General features: G+C 38.6%; 1 protein-coding gene across 1 annotated transcript in view; it reads right to left on the bottom strand.

Annotated features, from left to right (window-relative positions):
- The window catches only part of LOC128700560 (isobutyryl-CoA dehydrogenase, mitochondrial), a 28,078-nt gene extending 2,412 nt beyond the window's left edge, over positions 1–25,666 (bottom strand). The window contains exons 1-8 of the mRNA XM_053793833.2: positions 24,944–25,666; positions 18,915–19,015; positions 16,940–17,109; positions 12,350–12,536; positions 10,630–10,738; positions 9,501–9,665; positions 6,122–6,219; positions 3,431–3,583 (exon numbers count right to left, since the gene is read on the bottom strand). Of these exons, the coding sequence (XP_053649808.1) occupies positions 3,431–3,583; positions 6,122–6,219; positions 9,501–9,665; positions 10,630–10,738; positions 12,350–12,536; positions 16,940–17,109; positions 18,915–19,015; positions 24,944–25,100 (1,140 nt within the window). The 5' untranslated portion in view covers positions 25,101–25,666. The remainder of the gene's footprint in view (positions 1–3,430; positions 3,584–6,121; positions 6,220–9,500; positions 9,666–10,629; positions 10,739–12,349; positions 12,537–16,939; positions 17,110–18,914; positions 19,016–24,943) is intronic.
- Positions 25,667–26,355: the final 689 nt, after the last annotated feature.

Genomic DNA, 26,355 nt, shown 5'->3' with positions numbered 1-26,355 from the left:
TTGCTGCTATAAAATAAATGATTTAAGCATGAGAAATTAATTTCTAAAATGTAATATATGACAAATGGCACCAAAGAGGAAACAGATGCATACATACATGGTTGTAAGTGGTAAAGAATGATTTGAAGGGGTCTTTGTACAGATTTCTGAATAACATTGTCCTACATTTGCTAGGGTTGTTATTAACTAATCATTCAGCCAGTTCAAGCTTCCCTGTCATCATCTTCCCTTAGCATTATACCTGAATACTGACATGTAAGAATCTATCCTAACTTGCATGTGATTAAAATATACAGTACTAGGAACAGTAAGAGGCCTAAGAGGAAGTTCAGTAATTGATATGAGATAAAAATGTCGTGGAGAGTTCAGCAAGGTGATTGCTTTGTAACCAAGGTGATCTTGTAAGTAATAGTGTGTAGTGTTTACCTGGAGTTTACCTGGAGAGAGTTCCAGGGGTCAACGCCCCTGCGGCCCGGTCTGTGACCAGGCCTCATAGTGGATCAGGGCCTGATCAACCAGGCTGTTACTGCTGGCTGCATGCAATCCAACGTATGAACCACAGCCCGGCTGGTTAGGTACCGACTTTAGGTGCTTGTCCAGTGCCTGCTTGAAGACAGCCAGGGGTCTATTTGTAACCCCCCTTATGTATGCTGGGAGGCAGTTGAACAGTCTTGGGCCCCTGACACTTATTGTGTTGTCTCACAAACCATATATATTAGAGTATTATCTAACACTTCCAGGAAACCAGGAATATCTAGTTTCTGCAGCGATTCTTTTTGCTAGATTATACATACAGTGGTATCCCGAGTTTCAGGGCACCACTGTGCCGTTACCAAACAAATTTGTTCCCATAAGGAAAAATGTAAATTAGATTAGTCCATTTCAGACCCCCAAAAATACACTTACAAAAGCACTTACAATAATACACTTACATAATTGCTCAAGTTGGGAGCTGTACGAAACTCGGGGTACCACTGTACATCTCTACTGCTTCAATAAATTATGTACGTATTATAGTACTCACATTTTTTTGTACCTGTTGCTTTTATTCAAAAGTGTAAAATGAAACATCTGAAAAATCATTTTTCATATTTACCATAAAATGTGTAGAAACAAAACTACAGTTACACACTTTGCATTTCATTTGTGATATTTGTAAACAACAGGCCAATCATATGCAATGTTGATTTAACTGTTGTGTTCAGGCTCTCTCACCTGGGATAAAAAATTTTGATTAACTGGAATAATGTAGACTCAATTAAACCTTTTTTGTCATAGAATTCTTGGTTGTGTGTTACCTGGATAAGTGAGGTTAGATTGTAATATGTCATATGGCTCATATGGTACACAGGGTTATTGTGAAGACTACTGCTTGTGTCCTTTTTAAATACACTGCCATAGTGTTAGTGTAAAACATGTCTTTGTAATAAAAAAATAATCCCATTTCATGAGATGACAAAAGAACTCTAAACTTTGTGATATTATGTTGACTGTTTGTGGATGTTTTTTGTAAAGTGACATCATGACAACAGTGGAGAAAGTGGAAGAGCGACAGTCATGTTGTGGAGGCTATTTTGAGGTGCTAACCATTCCTATGGGTAATGTATGCCATTTATTTTAGGTTAAAAGATGTCAAAGTGTACCTCGCCCTGTTATTTACATCGAGCATATGTGTGTGTAGAGTAGGAGAGAGCCAAGATTGGTGTGTTTACCAGCAGGGGGAACCGCCACCCAGGCATGTCACGAGACGACTTTTTTTCTTACATGCCTGCTATGAGTTTTGATACCTTCTAGGAGCAGGTTGACCTACTTGAGCCATCTGCTAAGGGTATATTGGAGTGTAAAACTGCAGTGATTTTCTTGATGATGAATATTGGGGTAGAGTAAGATGGTGGTTTTGGGTGTACATACTGTTTGTTTAAATATATGATTATTTTCTTAGAAGTTTCATTTAACCTTCCTTTAACCTTTTCAGGGTCCATGCCGTAGATCTACGGCTTTACGCTGAGGGTCCAAACCGTAGATCTACGCCATGAGCTCAGCTCAGCTCTGATAAGCTGTGAGTGGTAAATTTGGGCCTAGATATGAGAGAATACATCTATGTGGTATGTGTGCAACACATAAAACAAATCCTGCAGCACACAGTGCATAATGAGAGAAAAAAACTGAGACCATAATTTTCGATTAAAGCAGCAACTTTGCAGTGTTTTTTCATATATTTTTTATAGTTGTATTTGCAATTTCTTGGTCTCATTTGATAGAAAGGAAGATATATTACAGAAATAGAGATGATTTTGATTGGTTTTAGTAGTGAAAATGGCTTGAAACTGAGCTCAAAGTAGCGGAAATGTTAAATTTTTGTCGATATTCAAGAGTAAACAAGTGACCTCACACGTCGAATACATGCCAGCTGGTGGATTTAATATACGTTCACAAATGCGCTGATATTATTTATACAATTATTACAATATTGCATGACAGTAAATCTTCTATTTTTGGTTTGAATAAAAATTCATTATGTGAATTAAAAATCAAAATGGAATTCATTTGTAAAGCCTGAAAACATGACTAATGAACAGAGGAAATGTTAGTTTAGTGCCAGGAATGCCTGAATTGTTTATTCTGGACCCTATTTTGAAATTGGAATATTTTGGACTTTGCACTAAATTGGCCAAATTACCAATTTCCAATCACTTTATTTTGTAGTTGAAACAGCTGAGTTGGCGATTTCTTGTGCTCAATTGATAGAATAAAAGTAATACTAGTGAAATAGCTAAGAATCTGATCGACTGGAATAAGGTAACTGGCCGAAAATGGGAGTAGAAGTTGGCAAAATCGCCGATGCGTAAATATCGCTGACACATCAAAATTCGTGAGAGCATAATTTCGTCAGTTTTCCATCAAATTTCATACTTTTTGTTATATTACCTTCAGAAAAAGATTCACTACCATTTCATAAGAAAAAATAACAAAATTATTTTTTGAAAATTCTTGGACACTGGTGCGCACTTTAAAATTTGGCCTCTGGACCCTGAGGGTTAAGATTACCATTTCTAAAACCCTATATTATCCACATGTTCAGCAATTTTTTTTTTTTAAGTTTATGAGTTAGTCTGACCCTAGGCTGGGATTTAATATTTTTGATTAAGGCTATTTTGTTTTGCCTCTAGATAGCTGTTTACCCTTAGAGGTAGCACAACTTTGTAATAAAGGTTGACCTTGTAAGTAGTGGCTCTATTTGAGGATATACTGTAGTATTAAGATATTCATTTATTACACATTACTAAATTTAAGAAGAGAGACTTTCGTTTTTTCTTTTTGGGCCACCCTGCCTCGGTGGGATGCAGCTGGTCTGTTGAAAGAAGAATATTACACATACCACACCCCTAATTTTTTTTTAAATAATACTGCATATACAAGTAGAACTTACATTAAAACATTTTTCTGTAGCATAATATTTTGCCATGGAGCAGAGGGTGACAGCATCTGGATGATCATCCTGCAGAGCTGTTGCAGCATTACGTACTAGCAATCGGGATGCTACTAATTCAGTTGACATCTCTGCCAGGCGGAATTGGCTGTTCTGAAATGCAGAGATAAGGTATTGAACTGATTTAATCATTAAACTGACATCACACATGGCAAAAATTTACCAGTTTCATGTTTAAGACATGACATAATTTCTCATACACTGTCACCAACCTTACCTGTGCTATACAGTAAATACTTTCAATAAAAATGTTTATTTCAAAAGTATTATATATCAAAGCATATAATAATCTGAAAACCCATAAAGCAAAACTTAGACAATACTCAAAACTTACACAGTTTTATTTTTTGTTTTCAAGTGTCTAATATATGGTATTAATAAGAACTTAAAAATAGATACAGTGGAACCCCAGATTTCATCTGCACCAGATATCGTACAATTTGGATTTTGACCACTTTTTTCGGCAAAACTTTGCTCCAGATTTCCTACTTTGTCCTGGAAATCATCCGTATCGGACACGTCTGCCCGCCCGGGATGCCACCACTCATGGGTACGTGTCACTGGTTGAGTGGCATTCATCCAAAGCATTTCGTAATAATCCATTGTTTTTTGTGCTTGTTTATTGAGTGCGACTGTGAAATAAGCCACCATGAGTCCAAAGAAAGTTCATAGTGCCAGCCCTTTGGTAAAGAAGGTGAGAAACAATAACCTCTGTTCCTCCTCCCTCTTCCCTTCTAGCTGTCCATACCCCAACAAAAGTCTTCAATAAAGGTAAGTATGATGTTAAATGTTCATTTATCCATTTCATTAGTCATTTATATTTCTTTCTTATTGTTTTTTTGTATGTAAAACTATATTCTTTAAAAAATGTATTTTTTGTTAATATTTTTGGGTGTCTGGAATGAATTAATTGTACGTGCATGAGCGTGTTCGATAGGAGTGAATGGAGACAAATGGCATTTGGGACCTGACGATCTGAAGAATTGAGACACTTGTGCAACACATGGGAATCTTTATTGAAGAAACGTTTCGCCACACAGTGGCTTCATCAGTCCAATACAAAGTAGAAATGGGTAAGGAGAGGAGGAGTTCGAGGTAATCAGTCCCTCAACCTGGAATCGATGTGTTCAGTCCATCACTCTTGTAGGAAGTGCAGCATAGGGCCAGAGAGGTGGCTTATATACGGCAGTCAGATGAGTTGAAGCAGGAGGAGGCGGGATCACAGTGGGACCTGCCACTTGTGTAAGTAGGTCGTCGTCCAAAGGTTGGGCAAGCGCTGAAGTCTTTGTACCAAGATCCCATGTTGCAGCGTCAGACACTGCAACATCATGGGATCTTGGTACAAAGACTTCAACGCTTGCCCAACCTTTGGACGACGACCTACTTACACAAGTGGCAGGCCCCACTGTGATCCCACCTCCTCCTGCTTCAACTCATCTGACTGCCGTATATAAGCCACCTCTCTGGCCCTATGCCGCACTTCCTACAAGAGTGATGGACTGAACACATCGATTCCAGGGTGAGGGACTGATTACCTTGAACTCCTCCTCTCCTTACCCATTTCTACTTTGTATTGGACTGATGAAGCCACTGTGTGGTGAAACGTTTCTTCAATAAAGATTCCCATGTGTTGCACAAGTGTCTCAATTCTTCAACTTGTCGGTTTTCAAAACCATTCACCACACCTGACGATCTGTTGGAGTGTGAGCAGGGTAATATTTAGTGAAGGGATTCAGGGAAACCGGCTATTTTTATATAGCCGGACTTGAGTCCTGGAAATGGGAAGTACAACGCCTGCACTCTAAAGGAGGGGTTTCGGGATATTAGCAGTTTGGAGGGATATGTTGTGTATCTTTATATGTATATGCTTCTAAACTGTTGTGTTCTGAGCACCTCTGCAAAAACAGTGATTATGTGTGAGTGAGGTGAAAGTGTTGAATGATGATGAAAGTATTTTCTTTTTGGGTATTTTCTTTCTTTTTTTGGGTCACCCTGCCTCGGTGGGAGATGGCCGACTTGTTGAAGAAAAAAAAAAAAGAAATTTACATTATTTCTTATGGGAAACACTGCTTCGGTTTTTGTCCGTTTCAGATTTAGACCGACCTTCTGGAACGGATTAAGGATGAAATCCGGGGTTCTACTGTACAAGTTAAAAATTAATTCATAAAATAGCATGAAAATATAATTGTCTAGTTACAGGGCGAATGGTACTATTTAATTAAATTACGGACAAAACAATACATACTATAATGAAATTACAGTTCTCTGAAGATTATTTCTTCGGACTTGGATGTAAGTAAAGACAAAGATAATACTTCTCCATGGGGAAGTGGAACAGAATTCTTCCTCCGTAAGCTATGCATGTTGTAAGAGGCGACTAAAATGCTGGGAGCAAGGGCCTAGTAACCCCTTCTGTATAAATTACTAAATTTAAAAAGAGAAATTTCAGTTTTCTTTTTGGGCCAGCCTGCCTTGGTGGGATACGGCCGGTTTGTTGAAAAAAAAAAAAAAAAAAAAGATAATACTAAGTAAAATTATTAGTACAATTAATTAAAATTACTATTACCTAGAAAACATGTAAGTGCACATATGCAAGGAAAAGCTTCTAGAAACTTTAAGAACATAGCCAACCTGAAAACTTGAGAGGGGTTTTCCAAACTGCTTGCGAACCTTAACATGGTCAGCAGCTGCTTCAATACTTGCTTGTGCTGCTCCTAATGAACAGGAAGCTGAAAAAATATAAATTTAGCTGCACTTTTAACCCATAAATTGTGGCATACCTAGAAAAAAAAATTCTGTGTAGGAAGTTTTTTTTTAAAAATCTTATAGAATGAAAGTGCATTTTTATGAATCAAATAAGACAAGAATGAGAAGAATTATATAAAAACTTAAGGTATTATAGTGTATTGAAGTTGGCAAAAAAATTATCACTCATCAGTAACAGTAGTGTAAATGCACCAGCAATATTTATGTTTTGCAATTTTTTTTTTTTTTTCAACAAGTCGGTCGTCTCCCACCGAGGCAGGGTGACCCAAAAAAGAAAGAAAATCCCCAAAAAGAAAATACTTTCATCATCATTCAACACTTTCACCACACTCACACATTATCACTGTTTTTGCAGAGGTGCTCAGAATACAACAGTTTAGAAGCATATACGTATAAAGGTACACAGCATATCCCTCCAAACTGCCAATATCCCAAACCCCTCCTTTAAAGTGCAGGCATTGTACTTCCCATTTCCAGGACTCAAGTCCGACTATATGAAAATAACCGGTTTCCCTGAATCCCTTCACTAAATATTACCCTGCTCACACTCCAACAGATCGTCAGGTCCCAAGTACCATTCGTCTCCATTCACTCCTATCTAACACGCTCACGCACGCTTGCTGGAAGTCCAAGCCCCTTGCCCACAAAACCTCCTTTACCCCCTCTCTCCAACCCTTTCGAGGACGACCCCTACCCCTCCTTCCTTCCCCTATAGATTTATATGCTTTCCATGTCATTCTACTTTGATCCATTCTCTCTAAATGACCAAACCACCTCAACAACTCCTCTTCTGCCCTCTGACTAACACTTTTATTAACTCCACACCTTTTCCTAATTTCCACACTCCGAATTTTCTGCATAATATTTACACCACCCATTGCCCTTAAACAGGACATCTCCACTGCCTCCAACCGTCTCCTCGCTGCTGCATTTACCACCCAAGCTTCACACCCATATAAGAGTGTTGGTACTACTATACTTTCATACATTCCCTTCTTTGCCTCCATAGATAACGTTTTTTGACTCCACATATACCTCAACGCACCACTCACCTTTTTTCCCTCATCAATTCTATCAATTCTATTTTGCAATTTATTGATGCTAATTATGACTATTATTCAGTTCTTCCCTAGGTAGTAGGTTGGTAAACAGCAACCGCCCAGGGAGGTACTACCGTCCTGCCAAGTGAGTGTACAACGAAAGCCTGTAATTGTTTTACATGATGGTAGGATTGCTGGTGTCTTTTGTCTGTCTCATAAACATGCAAGGTTTCAGGTACGTCTTGCTACTTCTACTTACACTTAGGTCACACTACACATACATGTACAAGCATATATATACACATCCCTCTGGGTATTCTTCTGTTTTCTTTCTAGTTCTTGTTCTTGTTTATTTCCACTTATCTCCATGGGGAAGTGGAAAAGAATTCTTCCTCCGTAAGCCATGCGTGTTGTAAGAGGCGACTAAAATGCCGGGAGCAAAGGGCTAGTAACCCCTTCTCCCGTATAAATTACTAAATTTAAAAGAGAAACTTTCGTTTTTCTTTTTGGGCCACCCTGCCTTGGTGGAATACGGCCGGTTTGTTGAAAGAAAGAAAGATTCAGTTCTTCATGGGTTTTAATGTTTAACAAAATGTACACTTTTTTTTATGATATCAGATGTATTTAAAGATATTTTATCACTTCACATGTGGGGAAATACTTAGCCCAATATTGTTCCACTTGGAATATACATTTATACTAGTGAAATAATTGATTCTCTATTTTTTGTACTACTCTGTACTGTACTAGGAATATTTACAGTATTAGTTATTTCAAGGTGTAATACTCCTTACAACATGGAAATAAGTCACATTGTTTGATTAAACTTGGTTATCCTAGGTATGTGTGAGCATGTTTGATAGGAAGGAGTGGAGGCAATTGGTTTTTGGAACTTGATGAGTTATTGGAGTGTTAGCAAGGTAACATTTTGTGAAGGTACTCAGGGAAACTGGTTAGAAGTGGGAAGTACAGTGTAAGTACAGTTTATCTTCAAAGATTTCATCAATCCTAGTAGAACTCTGCTTACTCATGTCTCAAAAATTTAAAATTAATCTTAGTTTAGGCACTGCACTGTACTATTAATCTGGTCATAATTATAAATGTGATGTTACAAATGCTACATCAAAAGTTTCTAGTAATAAGGCTGTGCTAAAAAAAAAAAAATTGGGGAAGGGTCAACTTGAATGACCTGTGCGGGTACTGCATTCTTTTGTGAATATAATGATGATAATATAGGAGAATAGGGATCAAAATTTTGGAACAATGGATCAAAAACAAATAAGCAGATCTATACCAATCTCTCTACACTTATTCCCTAAGGTCAAAAGTATGTGCAGAAGGGTCTGTTGCAAATGACATTCCAAAAATTTTGTGGGACAGAGAGTAACAATGTCAATAATATCCACAAAATCCAAGTATTAAAAAAAAAAAAAACATTAAACAGGTGTTTAATGTTAAAAGGGTAAACGATAAAAGAACAAATTCTGAAGTTTGATTTTTGAAACCTGCTTTATGACTAAGGCATTTGTGACACTAATTCAAAACCATTATTACATAGCCTGACTAGTTCCTTAATACTGCAGACAGCTGGTTAGGTTTCACTCACGTGTATCGAAATGTGCTGGTCCCTAATGCTGTAGTCACAAGGTCGCCTACTGTCTCCTGTCATGTCTGGCTGGTTCACAGTTACCAGATACTGGAGAGTTGCAGAAGTCTATGCATGGATCATGTTGCATCTCCAGTGGTAGTCATACAAAAGCTAAATGAAAACTTGCATGAATGTGAACTAGTCTGGGTCTGGACCTGTGTAATCAATTAAGTCACATTACTTGCTGTTTATTAGTGCTTATGAAAACATTATTGTAGTCAAAGTGTGATAAAACCTACATTTATCATACTGTCTTACTATACCGTTAAGAATGGCAAATGTAGGCATGTGTAAAAAAAAAAAGTAAATAGCTTGTTATAAATGGAAAATTAGTCATTTATATACGTACTAATATTTCAAGCAAAGAATTTAAACCTTGCTACAGGTGTAAAGAAAACTATGGTAAAACAAACTTTAGTACAATTCAAAAATCGATGCTAGCATTACATTTATTCTTATCTTTTGGATCTATTTATTATTTAAGTGTTAGTTTCATTGGAAACAAATTTTCAAACTCATCATCCTCCAATAAAAATCATACACCTGACCTCCTTACCAATATTGATGCGGCCACCATTCAACCCTTTCATTGCTATGTTGAAGCCTTGACCTTCATCCCCAATAATATTTATAACTGGTACACGACAATCTTCAAAAATTACCATTCGAGTTGGCTGTGAATTCCAGCCAATTTTTTTTTCCTTTGTGCCAAAGTTGAGGCCTGTAAAAATCAAATTTACCATATATTATCACTCAAGTAAGTCATTATCCTGGCATTATACTATACTATGATTACAACAGGAATTCCAACACTTAAGAGCAAAAAATAAAATTATATACTGTGCAAATGAAATATGTTTCAATGCTTTTCACATATTTAGTATGCAATCGTTAGTATGTAGTAAACAGACAGGCACAAATTACATTCATGTAAGGATTGTCAGGGTGTCCTGATGTCAGCATAGTTGCTGATCCCTGTGTTGTATAGCATATCAGTATCATCCATGTGCTTTAGATAGGAGATCCCTAGGCCTGTGACTTTGTGTGACGTCACGGGATGTGCATGTGTACGTTCGTACCTCTGCCTCGGCCTCAGCCGGCGTTAGACATCCAGGCTAGGACAAGGCAAGGCTGGGCTCCCTCTCCCATCATCACAGTCTGACAATATATTGTTACCATCCAACCAGTGTGTCTACCTTCAACCCTCGATATCTCCATTTAAGAACCCCTACGATACTGACAGTCCAACATCTCCTGATCAATTAGCTAGCTCATTAGAGAGCATATCAACCTCACTTCAGGTGACTTTAAGGCCTTAACATACAGTACAGTACTTATTACGTCCACCCTCCTTTCTGATGATGCCATCTATAATGCATACTCACTTTCTGATTTCTTACTGACAAGTTGTTCAAGCAATGTATAATCCCCATGGGTTTAGTACTCCCCTAAATATAGCAATAATAATAATAATATGCGAGGTAAAAGGGCACAAGTGTAACTAATGTGACAACGGCTTTGTCAAGCCGTTACAGATTGACAAAAGATGTAATGACTTGACAAAACCATTGTTGAAGTGAGAAACAGGGTAGTGATAACTGATAATGATGGTGATAATGATGAACACAAAGAACATTTCACCGAATTTCACCAAAGCAATACATATATATGCAAGAGAGCTTTACCTGGAGTTCCTTTTTCCACAAGCACACAAGAAATTCCTTTGGGCCCTTCACTTCCAGTCCGACACATCACTAGGTAAACATCTGTATCTCCTCCACCACTAATGAAGGCCTGTCAAGGAAAAGTATCAATATTCATTAGCAATGTAAATTAGGTGGTTGCATAGTTACTAATAACAACAAGAAGCTATTAAAGTTAATTATACATATCAGGGATTCATTTGCATGATGGCTGCTAAATGCCTAAATTTAATAAGCAATTAATTTTAAATTCACAACCCTAATAACATAATATATTTGTGTCTAACAGAGCTTTATTAACCCTTTCACTGTCCAGACTCCCAAAATTAATATTGCTCTCAGTATCCATTAAAAAAAAAAAAAGTTTCCTCCTGAAATGGTAGAGAATCCTTTTATGGAGGTAACGATAGTTACCTCCATATCTTTATACGTATATGCTTCTAAACTGTTGTATTCTGAGCACCTCTGCGAAAACAGTGATAATGTGCGAGTGTGGTGAAAGTGTTGAATGATGATGGAAGTATTTTCTTTTTGGGGATTTTCTTTCTTTTTTGGGTCACCCTGCCTCGGTGGGAGACGGCCGACTTGTTAATAAAAAAAAAAAAAAACGACACCAAAAGTATGAAATCTGATGGGAAACATATGGATTTACGCATGCACAAAGTTATCATTCTAGGCACAGTTTATGCATCGGTGCTTTCACCAACTTTGAGTCCTATATTAATTTCATTGCTCCAATTGACCAAATTCTTAGTCAGTTTGTTAATATGCCATCCATTCTGTTCATTGTGCACAAGAAATCACCCATTCAACTATGCTATAAAGTGCACAGAAGTCTGTAATTCGGTTAATTTTACATAAAATTAAAAAAATTAACAATGTAGACATTCCTAGCACTAAAACAGCATTTCTTCTGTTCATTAATCACATCCCAAGCCTCTTCTATATTACATTTGCCTTCCATTTGAGTTCACACTCACACTAAAATAAAAGATTTTCTTTATTTATCGGATAATAAAATACAACCAGAAATTATTGGTCATGGTTTATGGTGTCCCAATAATTTAATCAGACCTATTAAAACCCATAAAACAGACTGGGGGGGTGGAGTAGGAGGGCTTTACCTGTCCTCAGGAAAATTGGAAAAAATTTAATATTACCTCTACTTTGAGCTCAATTTCAAGCTACTTCTGATCCTGAAATAAACTAAAATCATCTCTTATTTCATTATTATGTCTTCCAGTATATCAAATACCAAAAAATACAGCCAATAAAACCATAAAAAATCATCTGAGAAAACCCTCAAAGTCACTACTGTTAGCAACACACACACACACACACATGGTCAGAGTTTTGCTTTTCCCATCATGCACCATGTGGGGAAGGATTATTTTTTATACCATTCACAATCACAACAGTTCCATTCTCTCATATCTAGGCCAAAATTTACTGCTCACAGCTTATCTGCGTAAGCTAAGCTTATGACGTAGAACTACATGAGGGACCCCTGGCCTCAGTGACATAGTTCTACGTAACTGCCACCGAAACAGTTAAGTTTAAGACAGCACACAAAGTGTATTAAGATACAACAAACACCCCCTCCCCCCCTATACACACACTGTACTGAATGATCCACTCAAGTTAGCACTTCTTGAAATACAATACAATGCCTGAATCCAATAAGTTATTGTGAGTGCCTCACCTTGGAACCATTAAGAATGAGCTCTTCTCCAACTTTTTTTGCAGTTGTTGAGAGGGAGCCAGCATCTGAGCCTGCACCAGGTTCTGTTAGACAGTAGGAAGCAAATTTTTCCATTGAAGCTAACTGAGGTATCCACTGTTCTCGCTGAGATTTATTTCCAAATTTATCAATCATCCAAGCACACATGCTGAAAATATTAGTCATCTCATTTATTCTGTACACTTAGAAAATGCAGAAAATTTGGAATGTGGAAATTAGGAGGTGTGGAGTTAATAAAAGTATATTAGTCAGAGGGCTGAAGAGGGGTTGTTGAGGTGGTATGGTTATTTAGAAAGAATGGATCAAAGTAGAATGAAATGGAGAGCGTATAAAACTGTAGGGGAAGGAAGGCGGGGTAGGGGTCGTCCTCAAAAAGGTTGGAGGGAGGGGGTAAAGGAGGTTTTGTGGGCGAGGGGCTTGGACTTCCAGCAAGTGTGTGTGAGCGTGTTCGATAGGAGTGAATGGAGATGAATGGTATTTGGGACATGACAAGCTGTTGGAGTGTGAGCAGGATAATATTTAGTGAAGGGATTCAGGAAAACTGGTTATTTTTATATAGCCGGACTTGAGTCCTGGAGATGAGAAGTACAATGCCTGCACTTTAAAGGAAGAGTTTGGAATATTGACAGTTTGGAGGGATATGTTGTGCATCTTTATACGTACAGTATATGCTTCTAAACTGTTGTATTCTGAGTAGTACCTCTGCAAAAACAGTGATTATGTGTGAGTGAGGTGAAAGTGTTGAATGATGATGAAAGTATTTTCTTTTGGGGGATTTTCTTTCTTTTTGGGTCACCCTGCCTCGGTGGGTGACGGCCGACTTGTTAAAAAAAAAAAAATTTAGAAGTGCTACCAAGTGATAAGATAAAAAAAAAAAAGTGTGTATGGCTCCTATGCTCCCTCACTCACAAGTAAATTAGTGGTGCAAAAACATGACTGTTTCATTTTAAATATCATAGAACTTCCTAGGGAAATGACTTAATGCAAAGAATTTGAGCTACCCTGCTCTTACTCAAGCCTGATCACCCCTATCCCTCCCTTTTCCCAGGTGATGTATGGTCAATATAGGTTTATAGCTTCCACCTGAATATAACAATGATAAAATAGCTTATCAACATGGCAAGAACTCACCCTTGAAGAGGCACAAAAATCAAGATCCAGCTGATTTATTCATATTTACTTTTTCGAAATTGTGTTGCTTGTTACATTTACATTCTACATTCAATTAATAATTTTTTATTTTTTTTTATTATCACACCGGCCGACTCCCACCAAGGCAGGGTGGCCCGAAAAAGAAAAACTTTCACCATCATTCACTCCATCACTGTCTTGCCAGAAGGGTGCTTTACACTACAGTTTTTAAACTGCAACATTAACACCCCTCCTTCAGAGTGCAGGCACTGTACTTCCCATCTCCAGGACTCAAGTCCGGCCTGCCGGTTTCCCTGAATCCCTTCATAAATGTTACTTTGCTCACACTCCAACAGCACGTCAAGTATTAAAAACCATTTGTCTCCATTCACTCCTATCAAACACGCTCACGCATGCCTGCTGGAAGTCCAAGCCCCTCGCACACAAAACCTCCTTTACCCCCTCCCTCCAACCCTTCCTAGGCCGACCCCTACCCCGCCTTCCTTCCACTACAGACTGATACACTCTTGAAGTCATTCTGTTTCGCTCCATTCTCTCTACATGTCCGAACCACCTCAACAACCCTTCCTCAGCCCTCTGGACAACAGTTTTGGTAATCCCGCACCTCCTCCTAACTTCCAAACTACGAATTCTCTGCATTATATTCACACCACACATTGCCCTCAGACATGACATCTCCACTGCCTCCAGCCTTCTCCTCGCTGCAACATTCATCACCCACGCTTCACACCCATATAAGAGCGTTGGTAAAACTATACTCTCATACATTCCCCTCTTTGCCTCCAAGGACAAAGTTCTTTGTCTCCACAGACTCCTAAGTGCACCACTCACTCTTTTTCCCTCATCAATTCTATGATTCACCTCATCTTTCATAGACCCATCCGCTGACACGTCCACTCCCAAATATCTGAATACGTTCACCTCCTCCATACTCTCTCCCTCCAATCTGATATTCAATCTTTCATCACCTAATCTTTTTGTTATCCTCATAACCTTACTCTTTCCTGTATTCACCTTTAATTTTCTTCTTTTGCACACCCTACCAAATTCATCCACCAATCTCTGCAACTTCTCTTCAGAATCTCCCAAGAGCACAGTGTCATCAGCAAAGAGCAGCTGTGACAACTCCCACTTTGTGTGTGATTCTTTATCTTTTAACTCCACGCCTCTTGCCAAGACCCTCGCATTTACTTCTCTTACAACCCCATCTATAAATATATTAAACAACCACGGTGACATCACACATCCTTGTCTAAGGCCTACTTTTACTGGGAAAAAATTTCCCTCTTTCCTACATACTCTAACTTGAGCCTCACTATCCTCGTAAAAACTCTTCACTGCTTTCAGTAACCTACCTCCTACACCATACACTTGCAACATCTGCCACATTGCCCCCCTATCCACCCTGTCATACGCCTTTTCCAAATCCATAAATGCCACAAAGACCTCTTTAGCCTTATCTAAATACTGTTCACTTATATGTTTCACTGTAAACACCTGGTCCACACACCCCCTACCTTTCCTAAAGCCTCCTTGTTCATCTGCTATCCTATTCTCCGTCTTACTCTTAATTCTTTCAATTATAACTCTACCATACACTTTACCAGGTACACTCAACAGACTTATCCCCCTATAATTTTTGCACTCTCTTTTATCCCCTTTGCCTTTATACAAAGGAACTATGCATGCTCTCTGCCAATCCCTAGGTACCTTACCCTCTTCCATACATTTATTAAATAATTGCACCAACCACTCCAAAACTATATCCCCACCTGCTTTTAACATTTCTATCTTTATCCCATCAATCCCGGCTGCCTTACCCCCTTTCATTTTACCTACTGCCTCACGAACTTCCCCCACACTCACAACTGGCTCTTCCTCACTCCTACAAGATGTTATTCCTCCTTGCCCTATACACGAAATCACAGCTTCCCTATCTTCATCAACATTTAACAATTCCTCAAAATATTCCTTCCATCTTCCCAATACCTCTAACTCTCCATTTAATAACTCTCCTCTCCTATTTTTAACTGACAAATCCATTTGTTCTCTAGGCTTTCTTAACTTGTTAATCTCACTCCAAAACTTTTTCTTATTTTCAACAAAATTTGTTGATAACATCTCACCCACTCTCTCATTTGCTCTCTTTTTACATTGCTTCACCACTCTCTTAACTTCTCTCTTTTTCTCCATATACTCTTCCCTCCTTGCATCACTTCTACTTTGTAAAAACTTCTCATATGCTAACTTTTTCTCCCTTACTACTCTCTTTACATCATCATTCCACCAATCGCTCCTCTTCCCTCCTGCACCCACTTTCCTGTAACCACAAACTTCTGCTGAACACTCTAACACTACATTTTTAAACCTACCCCATACCTCTTCGACCCCATTGCCTATGCTCTCATTAGCCCATCTATCCTCCAATAGCTGTTTATATCTTACCCTAACTGCCTCCTCTTTTAGTTTATAAACCTTTACCTCTCTCTTCCCTGATGCTTCTATTCTCCTTGTATCCCATCTACCTTTTACTCTCAGTGTAGCTACAACTAGAAAGTGATCTGATATATCTGTGGCCCCTCTATAAACATGTACATCCTGAAGTCTACTCAACAGTCTTTTATCTACCAATACATAATCCAACAAACTACTGTCATTTCGCCCTACATCATATCGTGTATACTTATTTATCCTCTTTTTCTTAAAATATGTATTACCTATAACTAAACCCCTTTCTATACAAAGTTCAATCAAAGGGCTCCCATTATCATTTACACCTGGCACCCCAAACTTACCTACCACACCCTCTCTAAAAGTTTCTCCTACTTTAGCATTCAAGTCCCCTACCACAATTACTCTCTCACTTGGTTCAAAGGCTCCTATACATTCACTTAACATCTCCCAAAATCTCTCTCTCTCCTCTGCATTCCTCTCTTCTCCAGGTGCATACACGCTTATTATGACCCACTTCTCGCATCCAACCTTTACTTTAATCCACATAATTCTTGAATTTACACATTCATATTCTCTTTTCTCCTTCCATAACTGATCATTTAACATTACTGCTACCCCTTCCTTTGCTCTAACTCTCTCAGATACTCCAGATTTAATCCCATTTATTTCCCCCCACTGAAACTCTCCTACCCCCTTCAGCTTTGTTTCGCTTAGGGCCAGGACATCCAACTTCTTTTCATTCATAACATCAGCAATCATCTGTTTCTTGTCATCCGCACTACATCCACGCACATTTAAGCAACCCAGTTTTATAAAGTTTTTCTTCTTCTCTTTTTTAGTAATTGTATACAGGAGAAGGGGTTACTAGCCTACTAAAATTCTTTCACTTATTCAAAAAGAGATCATCATACAACAGTAACTCAAATCATTGGATTTTTTACCTACTTGTGAATACTAATATAAGCTGTGGTGGAAGTACACCCTTGTGAGAGAGCTTCGAATATGATAGATGCATCCAGGCGGCTCAGTCCTGTACCCCCAAACTCTTCGCTAGCATATACGGCTCCAAAACCAAGAGCAGCAGCAGCTCGCATTGTGTCTACTGGAAACAATTCCTGTATGAATGAAAAAACAAACCTATAATACAGTAAATAAGTAAATGGCAATGTAAAATTTAGAATACCAGGATATTACTGTAACACAAATGCAAAAACGACAAAATTGCTGCCATTACTAAGTGTGATAAGTTTACTGTATCTACAGGAGCATAGTTATGCTTGTAGGGTCCCATTTTTAGCATTTAATTCAAAAAATATTTTTTTAATTACCTGATTATAATATTTGCTACCTTTTGTTATCAATTTCATTGCTATCACTTTATGAAAAACTCTCTAATGCACAGAAGTTAATTTGTTTGGTCAAATCCCCTAATGTAGGGAGATTATTTTGAACTGTCCAGCACTGCTGGTCTTTTTAAACCCTTGGTGGTGTTGGAGACATGTAAGTTTTTTGGCTAAACTTTGATCCAGTTCCCCTACCTCTGTCTCCTGTCAGGTTGTTTGAATTGGAGAGCTGTGATATTTTTAATCTGGCAGTGAAACAATGGAAATGTTTGTTTTGATTTTATCTGTTTGCAGAGATAAATATACAGTGGAACCTCGGTTTTTGTGATTAATCCGTTTGAAAAAGTCTGACAATAAACCAAATTGTACAAAAACTGAAGCAATATGTCCCATAAGAAATAATGTAAATCTAATTAATCCATTCCGGACACCCAAAAATATTAACAAAAAATACATTTTATAGAGAATAACTAGGGCATATGAAAACTGAGGTTCCACTGTACTTGTTTCTTTTGGTCTTAAGAGGTTATTTAGGCTGGTTTGCAAGAGATTTTAGGTAATTTTATGTTTCCATGTGCCCTGGCGGTAGAACTGTGGCGTTATACCATATGTGGAGAATTATTTGGACTGAAAAATCTGAGTAAATGTGAAGCATTGTAAGTATGACTCCCCCAGGCAACATCAACAGGTAGTAGACAGACACTTAAAGAACTTTTTGTTCATACAAATATACCCCCACTAGGAGCATTATCAAGTACTGTATTTAATAAACCCCCATGTGTATGAAATCTTGTATAAAATGCAATCTACATGTAGGAGACCGAAACTCATGACAACACTTTGGTCCGACTTGGACTATCAACCAACCACACAAAGGGTTGATGGTTGAGGTGGCACTGAAGCGTCATCATGAGTTTTAGTCTTCCATGTGCAGGTTATATGTTGTTCCAGCTACAGTATGGTGTCTTTTTACTCTTCATCTTGTATAATTATATGATTCTTTGCAGTAAGTGTACCTATTACCCTTTATCAACTTAAAGTCATTATTTCAAACTTCCCAAACTTTTTAGTATCCTTTTGCACCTCTTCCCTAATTTATAACTGTGATCTCTTCTTCTCCCTGTTGATTACAAGAAGTGCCAAGCCTATAAGGGGGACACAGCACCAGAGGAATAGAAGGAAGGGCTAATATAATCAAATTGCATGTGTATATGCAAAACCTGAAAGAGGAAGGAGAGGATACATCCACTTCCATGGATCAGGAGTCCATCACTTGCATCAAGGTGATGACAAATCTTTCATATCAATTTTTTGTAGCCTTTTATAATTTTATATACATAGTAATATGACTATAAAAGAAATGTTATAGATAACAGTAGAGGTCTTTAAGAGATATACTGTGGCCTTTTATTTCAGTTTTATTACAATTAAATTATTTTATTCTTTCATACAGTCAAAAGTCTAATCAAAGGTTAAGAAAAGTCATGGTTGTGGATTTTAGAAATTTTACATTACAATATATAAGTGACAAAGAGGGCTAAATAAAAAGTGTCATTTACAATATAGAATTTCCTTACCTTTTCATCCCATATTGCCATATTAGGTAGCATTTCATTTCTAGCAAAATTTATTGCAAGCTTCTGGATAGCTATTTGTTCATCTGTGAGACCATGGGAAGCTGGAGACAAATATGTGGAATTAATAGAGCCCTTAAAAGTATTGTCATACTTTACTTACAAAAAGTACTTTTGACTAATTTTCTTGCTTACATAATAACCTAACCTAACCTGCTCAATATTAACAAGACTGTCAAAGTCATTAATTAATATAAAAATCAACAAAGTATGTACTGACTTGCAAGGTTGTCCAAAAAACAAAATTATCACATAATAATGCATCATATTTCTCTAGTATATTATGCCTAATAAATTAAGGACCCCTATAAAAATAAGTCACTTTGTCTGACTTTCTGGAGTTATCCTAGGCAATTTACACATGTTAAACTATGTATGAGAACTGTACGTATGTGTACCTGTACCTAAATAAACTTAAAGTAATTTGAGTCTACTGGGCTGGAAATTGGCTGATTGGCACCCATATACCAAACAGTTCAAGGCTATTAATACAAAAGACTGATAGTAACCAGTTTGTTTGTAAAAATAAATACAATGGTACCTTGACTTATGAGTGCCCCAACTTTTCAAAGTTTTCAAGTTATGAGCTGTCGCTCGGTCAAGTTTTTGCTTTGAGTTGCGTGCCAAAATCTGAGTTATGAGTGGGCTTCAGATATGCTGCCACTCGCAGGAGAGAGGATAACTGATAATAACCAATGTGCAACATCCTTTCAATTTTGATATCACTGGTAGTGTCATCCTGCCAGAATATTCTATAATGTATGCCCTATGTTAAGAGAAACAATTCTGGAACACATGTAATACACGTTCGGCAGGCCAGCTGGTTTGGTGGCCAGTTGGCTGGCTGGCTGGCCAGCCAGTTATACATTATGTAAATTACCTAGGATAACCCAAAAAATCCAGACAAAGTGCTATACTATGCTTGTAGATATAGGGCATAATAAGCATAACTGGAAAGTAACATACATTTTCACTTGTTCAGGAATCAGACGTGACAACTCTGCATCGTGTGTAATACCAGTTGGTTCATGAGCACCTCTATCTCCAAGACAGAGAGACAAGTAGAGATATAGGAAGACAGAAATGCAGGCAGACAGAAAGACAAATAAGCAGAGACAGAAATAAACATAGAGCTAAACAGACAGACAGATAAAAACAGATAGAAACAAACAGATAGACATGATAATGTGTAACAGTGAAAAATAAAGCCAAGGCAGTGCATGATCATCAAAAGTCACTCTACGAGTGTCGCTCCACTGGCAGTGGAATAACACTTATCCTACACCGTGCTTCAAGGAGTTTCATATATACTCCAGCATTTCTAAACCATTGCTGGAACCTTGGAAAAAAGGCAAAAATAATTTCTTATTTATAAATACATTTTTGAGTAAACTTCAGGATGTACATGTTTATAGAGGGGCCACAGATATATCAGATCACTTTCTAGTTGTAGCTACACTGAGAGTAAAAGGTAGATGGGATACAAGGAGAATAGAAGCAACAGGGAAGAGAGAGGTGAAGGTTTATAAACTAAAAGAGGAGGCAGTTAGGGTAAGATATAAACAGCTATTGGAGGATAGATGGGCTAATGAGAGCATAGGCAATGGGGTCAAAGAGGTATGGGGTAGGTTTAAAAATGTAGTGTTAGAGTGTTCAGCAGAAGTTTGTGGTTACAGGAAAGTGGGTGCGGGAGGGAAGAGGAGCGATTGGTGGAATGATGATGTAAAGAGAGTAGTAAGGGAGAAAAAGTTAGCATATGAGAAGTTTTTACAAAGTAGAAGTGATGCAAGGAGGGAAGAGTATATGGAGAAAAAGAGAGAGGTTAAGAGAGTGGTGAAGCAATGTAAAAAGAGAGCAAATGAGAGTGGGTGAGATGTTATCAACAAATTTTGTTGAAAATAAGAAAAAGTTTTGGAGTGAGATTAACAAGTTAAGAAAGCCTAGAGAACAAATGGATTTGTCAGTTAAAAATAGGAGAGGAGAGTTATTAAATGGAGAGTTAGAGGTATTGGGAAGATGGAGGGAATATTTTGAGGAATTGTTAAATGTTGATGAAGATAGGGAAGCTGTGATTTCGTGTATAGGACAAGGAGGAATAACATCTTGTAGGAGTGAGGAAGAGCCAGTTGTGAGTGTGGGGGAAGTTCGTGAGGCAGTAGGTAAAATGAAAGGGGGTAAGGCAGCCGGGATTGATGGGATAAAGATAGAAATGTTAAAAGCAGGTGGGGATATAGTTTTGGAGTGGTTGGTGCAATTATTTAATAAATGTATGGAAGAGGGTAAGGTACCTAGGGATTGGCAGAGAGCATGCATAGTTCCTTTGTATAAAGGCAAAGGGGATAAAAGAGAGTGCAAAAATTATAGGGGGATAAGTCTGCTGAGTATACCTGGTAAAGTGTATGGTAGAGTTATTATTGAAAGAATTAAGAGTAAGACGGAGAATAGGATAGCAGATGAACAAGGAGGCTTTAGGAAAGGTAGGGGGTGTGTGGACCAGGTGTTTACAGTGAAACATATAAGTGAACAGTATTTAGATAAGGCTAAAGAGGTATTTGTGGCATTTATGGATTTGGAAAAGGCGTATGACAGGGTGGATAGGAGGGCAATGTGGCAGATGTTGCAAGTGTATGGTGTAGGAGGTAGGTTACTGAAAGCAGTGAAGAGTTTTTACGAGGATAGTGAGGCTCAAGTTAGAGTATGTAGGAAAGAGGGAAATTATTTCCCAGTAAAAGTAAGCCTTAGACAAGGATGTGTGATGTCACCGTGGTTGTTTAATATATTTATAGATGGGGTTGTAAGAGAAGTAAATGCGAGGGTCTTGGCAAGAGGCGTGGAGTTAAAAGATAAAGAATCACACACAAAGTGGGAGTTGTCACAGCTGCTCTTTGCTGATGACACTGTGCTCTTGGGAGATTCTGAAGAGAAGTTGCAGAGATTGGTGGATGAATTTGGTAGGGTGTGCAAAAGAAGAAAATTAAAGGTGAATACAGGAAAGAGTAAGGTTATGAGGATAACAAAAAGATTAGGTGATGAAAGATTGGATATCAGATTGGAGGGAGAGAGTATGGAGGAGGTGAATGTATTCAGATATTTGGGAGTGGACGTGTCAGCGGATGGGTCTATGAAAGATGAGGTGAATCATAGAATTGATGAGGGAAAAAGAGTGAGTGGTGCACTTAGGAGTCTGTGGAGACAAAGAACTTTGTCCTTGGAGGCAAAGAGGGGAATGTATGAGAGTATAGTTTTACCAACGCTCTTATATGGGTCTGAAGCATGGGTGATGAATGTTGCAGCGAGGAGAAGGCTGGAGGCAGTGGAGATGTCATGTCTGAGAGCAATGTGTGGTGTGAATATAATGCAGAGAATTCGTAGTTTGGAAGTTAGGAGGAGGTGCGGGATTACCAAAACTGTTGTCCACAGGGCTGAGGAAGGGTTGTTGAGGTGGTTCGGACATGTAGAGAGAATGGAGCGAAACAGAATGACTTCAAGAGTGTATCAGTCTGTAGTGAAAGGAAGGCGGGGTAGGGGTCGGCCTAGGAAAGGTTGGAGGGGGTAAAGGAGGTTTTGTGTGCGAAGGGCTTGGACTTCCAGCAGGCATGCGTGAGCGTGTTTGATAGGAGTGAATGGAGACAAATGGTTTTTAATACTTGACGTGCTGTTGGAGTGTGAGCAAAGTAACATCTATGAAGGGGTTCAGGGAAACTGGCAGGCCGGACTTGAGTCCTGGAGATGGGAAGTACAGTGCCTGCACTCTGAAGGAGGGGTGTTAATGTTGCAGTTTAAACTAGTGTAAAGCACCCTTCTGGCAAGACAGTGATGGAGTGAATGATGGTGAAAGTTTTTCTTTTTCGGGCCACCCTGCCTTGGTGGGAATTGGCCAGTGTGATAATAAAAAAAAATAAAAAATACATTTTTCTTATTTAAAAACCTGTAACAAAAAAATTGGGGTGGTTTTTTGGGGGGCTGGAATGGATTAATGGCATTTCATTTAATTTCAATGAGGAAAATTGATTTGATATATGAACAAATTGAGTTATGAGTTCTGTCACAGAATGAATTAAACTCGTAAGTCAAGGTACCACTGTATATAATTCAGAACAAGTGATTTTCTGAAATTCCTGTAACTGCCTGAACTTATTACACATCAACCAGTACTACAGCTATTTGCTGTACCATTTCTAAAGAGCTCCCAGGTCATCAGCCCACTGACATACTGCCCTCCCAAACAGCCAGCTCAATATACTGTAAAATTTCTGATGGCAGCAGACTTTTGACTGGTAGCCACGTAACATTTCATAAAGGCTAATAATATAGCAGCCAGAAAGCAACTAGTTTATTGGTTACTGTAGGCTAAGCAAGGGTAAGTTGGTTCACACAAAAATGTATATTTAGATGCAAATAAGCGAACTGAAAAAAAATTAGGTGCAACATTGATGATACTGATGATCCAATATCCTCAGCCTTTTACAGGCTAAGATTTATTACAAAGCTGTGGCATTATAGTCATGGGAAGGCCCTTAACCTATAGGGGTTATGCAGTGCCTGGGGAATAGAATATAATCAGGTTTGATCCGAGGAAGGGGAGGGTATAATAATAAAATAATAAAATCTTATTTCTTTTCTAAAGTTACAATGTGTTTACATTTCATAATTTGATTAGAACAAAGAAATCCACTATGCTGAGGCATTTCAGGGCATTAGTATCTGACAAGTTGTACAAGAAAGGTATAAAATACCGACAATATGAAAGTTAAGACACATGTGCAACATCTGGATATCTTTATTGTAGACGTTTTGCCATCCAGTGGCTTTATCAATACAGAGTCTAGGACATAATAGGAAGACAGTAGAACTATATACAAAAGATGAGGTAATCAGTCCCTCGGCCTTGGAGTTAGTGTTCACAGCATCGTGGTGGAGGAGAATCTGGAGCAAAGGCAAGAAGACTGGCAGTTATATAGGCGTCAGTGGATAGGGACGGGCAGCAGACGAGGGCATAGTCACTGGTAGGCGGGATTCCCCAGTGGAAGTAGGTCCTTCCCAAAGAGATAGGTTAGTTGCAGCAGCCATGAAGAAGGTCTTGTAGATGTCCTCTGAACCAAGATTCCATGATGTTGCAGTGTCTGACAAGTTGTGCAAGAAAGGTATAATCTGTATTGATAAAGGCACTGGATGGCGAAACGTCTACAATAAAGATATCCAGATGTTGCACATGTGTTTTAACTTTCACAGGGCATTAGTAACAGTGTCTTGAATTAAGAGCACTTCACAGGCACTGCAAAATGCCTATTAATAATAATAATAATAATAATAATAATAATAATAATAATAATAAAACAATAATTTTGTAATAAAGTTGGTAGAATTACCGACAATATGTAAAGTAAAAGGACACAAGTGCAACTAATGTGACATTTTATTGTGGCAACGTTTCGCTCTCCAGGAGCTTGATAAAGCTCCTGGAGAGCAAAACGTTGCCACAATAAAATGTCACATTAGTTGCACTTGTGTCCTTTTACTTAACAATAATTTTCTTTTAGCACGATACATGTTGGTACGAAGAAGTGTAACAACTGGGTGAACATGCCAAAAGCCCCTTTATATAAGAACATAAGAATGGAGGAACACTGCATAAGGGCTACTGGCCCATACAAGGCAGGTCCTTGTCAAAACCTCTACCCTAAGCTACCCAAGAATTTACTCCCGTACCCAATGACACCAATCACTTAGCCTAAATACCATAATCTGTAAGGATTTAATGTTAAGAATTAATCTAAGTCTGCTCGAAATGCCTAGCCAGGCTAGGTGTCCTAGTGACCCCCTCTGTAATTAGTATTTTATAACATGTAAACCACACAATACCCAAAACCTGTAAACCCCACATTGTAACCCTTATAGAGAAACTTGAACTGAATTGAATTGAATCAAATATCAGTTTTCAGTTATAAGAAAACTGAATTTAGGATACTCACGGTCGAAGGAGGTGACGAGGTATCTCTTGGGCATCGTAAAGGGCAGTGTTGCACACGCACTGCTGTCACCTTCCAGCCTGGGCTGCCACCTCTTCCATGCCCTCCCCAGGACCCTCAAGTGCCTTACAGTTCTTCCCAGACATAATCCTGGCAACATTTTTAAGTCTGTCTGTCTTCTTTTTGTTGTTATTGTTGGGTTTATCAGGGCCACTAACAGCTACGCTGTATCAAGCCCGACTTCCCGACGTTCGGGGAAGATTTGTTGCCCAAAACTGGGCTATGAAAGAAAAAGGAACGAGAGCTCCTACGTAAATAGCAACAGGAACTAAAAGTTCGCGATTAGATCAGGTGGACCACCTGGCCAAGCACCAGCAGAGTGGGACGCCCACAACGCCACAAGTTCAGTAACCGGCTTCCCAACAAAATCGTTCAAGAATTATCCGCGGAGTGGAAAAATGGGGCTGGCTAAATTACCGGTGCCCATCCTGTAATGTGCCTGGTAGGCAAAATAAAGGACAAGCGTCCCATAGAGAATGGGGGAAATATGCCACTGATGCTCAAGCGAGAGCAAGATGTCCACATTCGAAGAAGGATGGCGCAGAAGCCCATTTGTCTTCTTTACACAATGTCAATAAGAGTACAGGCAAGTCTCTTGTCAACCATACACATGAACAAGGTGTAGGAGATATGGGCTAATATTCAATTACACTTCTCATCCACTGAACGGGTAAAATTCCTCCAGATCCAGACTGAAAAGGCAGCAGCAAGTAGTGCACCGAAGATTGAACATAATACTATTACTAATAATAATATATCTATTTCTACAAGTACATGTACAAGGTATACAGGCCTAGCTGACATCAATGACATACTACTATAAAGACAGCCCCTTGTTATGCAGAGCATTTCGGGCAAATTAGGTCAGTTTTGTCCTAGGATGTAACCCACACCAGTCGACTAACATCCAGGTACCCATTTTACTGATGGGTGAACAGGGACAGCAGGTGTCTGTCTCATAAAAACACGTCCCTAATGTTTTTCAACCGTATCGCGATTCGAACTCCGGACCTGAGTGCGCTAGTAATCCAGCTACGGGACACATTGTGCTACGGTACATATTGAAGCATGTGAAAGTTCATAAAGCCCAGCTGCTTTAGCTTTTCTTGACGATGCTCATGGAATTTCAAGGAATAAAGGGCCTTTAATAGGGCTTAACACTGCGAGAAAATTTTAGCAGAGAAGACTCCCACACAAACAGACTAAAGTCAATCAAAAAATTATTATATATTTTTTAATGCAAGTGTCCGTGGTTCGATCCCCGGTAAGGGTGAGAACACTGGGTGTTTCCTTAAGACATCTGCTGTTCTTATTCACCTAACAGTAAATAGGTACACAAATAACCCGCACACAGA

This window comes from Cherax quadricarinatus, chromosome 65, assembly GCF_038502225.1.
Source record: "Cherax quadricarinatus isolate ZL_2023a chromosome 65, ASM3850222v1, whole genome shotgun sequence".
Taxonomy (NCBI): domain Eukaryota; kingdom Metazoa; phylum Arthropoda; class Malacostraca; order Decapoda; family Parastacidae; genus Cherax; species Cherax quadricarinatus.
Note: the sequence above shows the minus strand (reverse complement) of the source record. Positions and strands in the feature narration are given on the sequence as shown.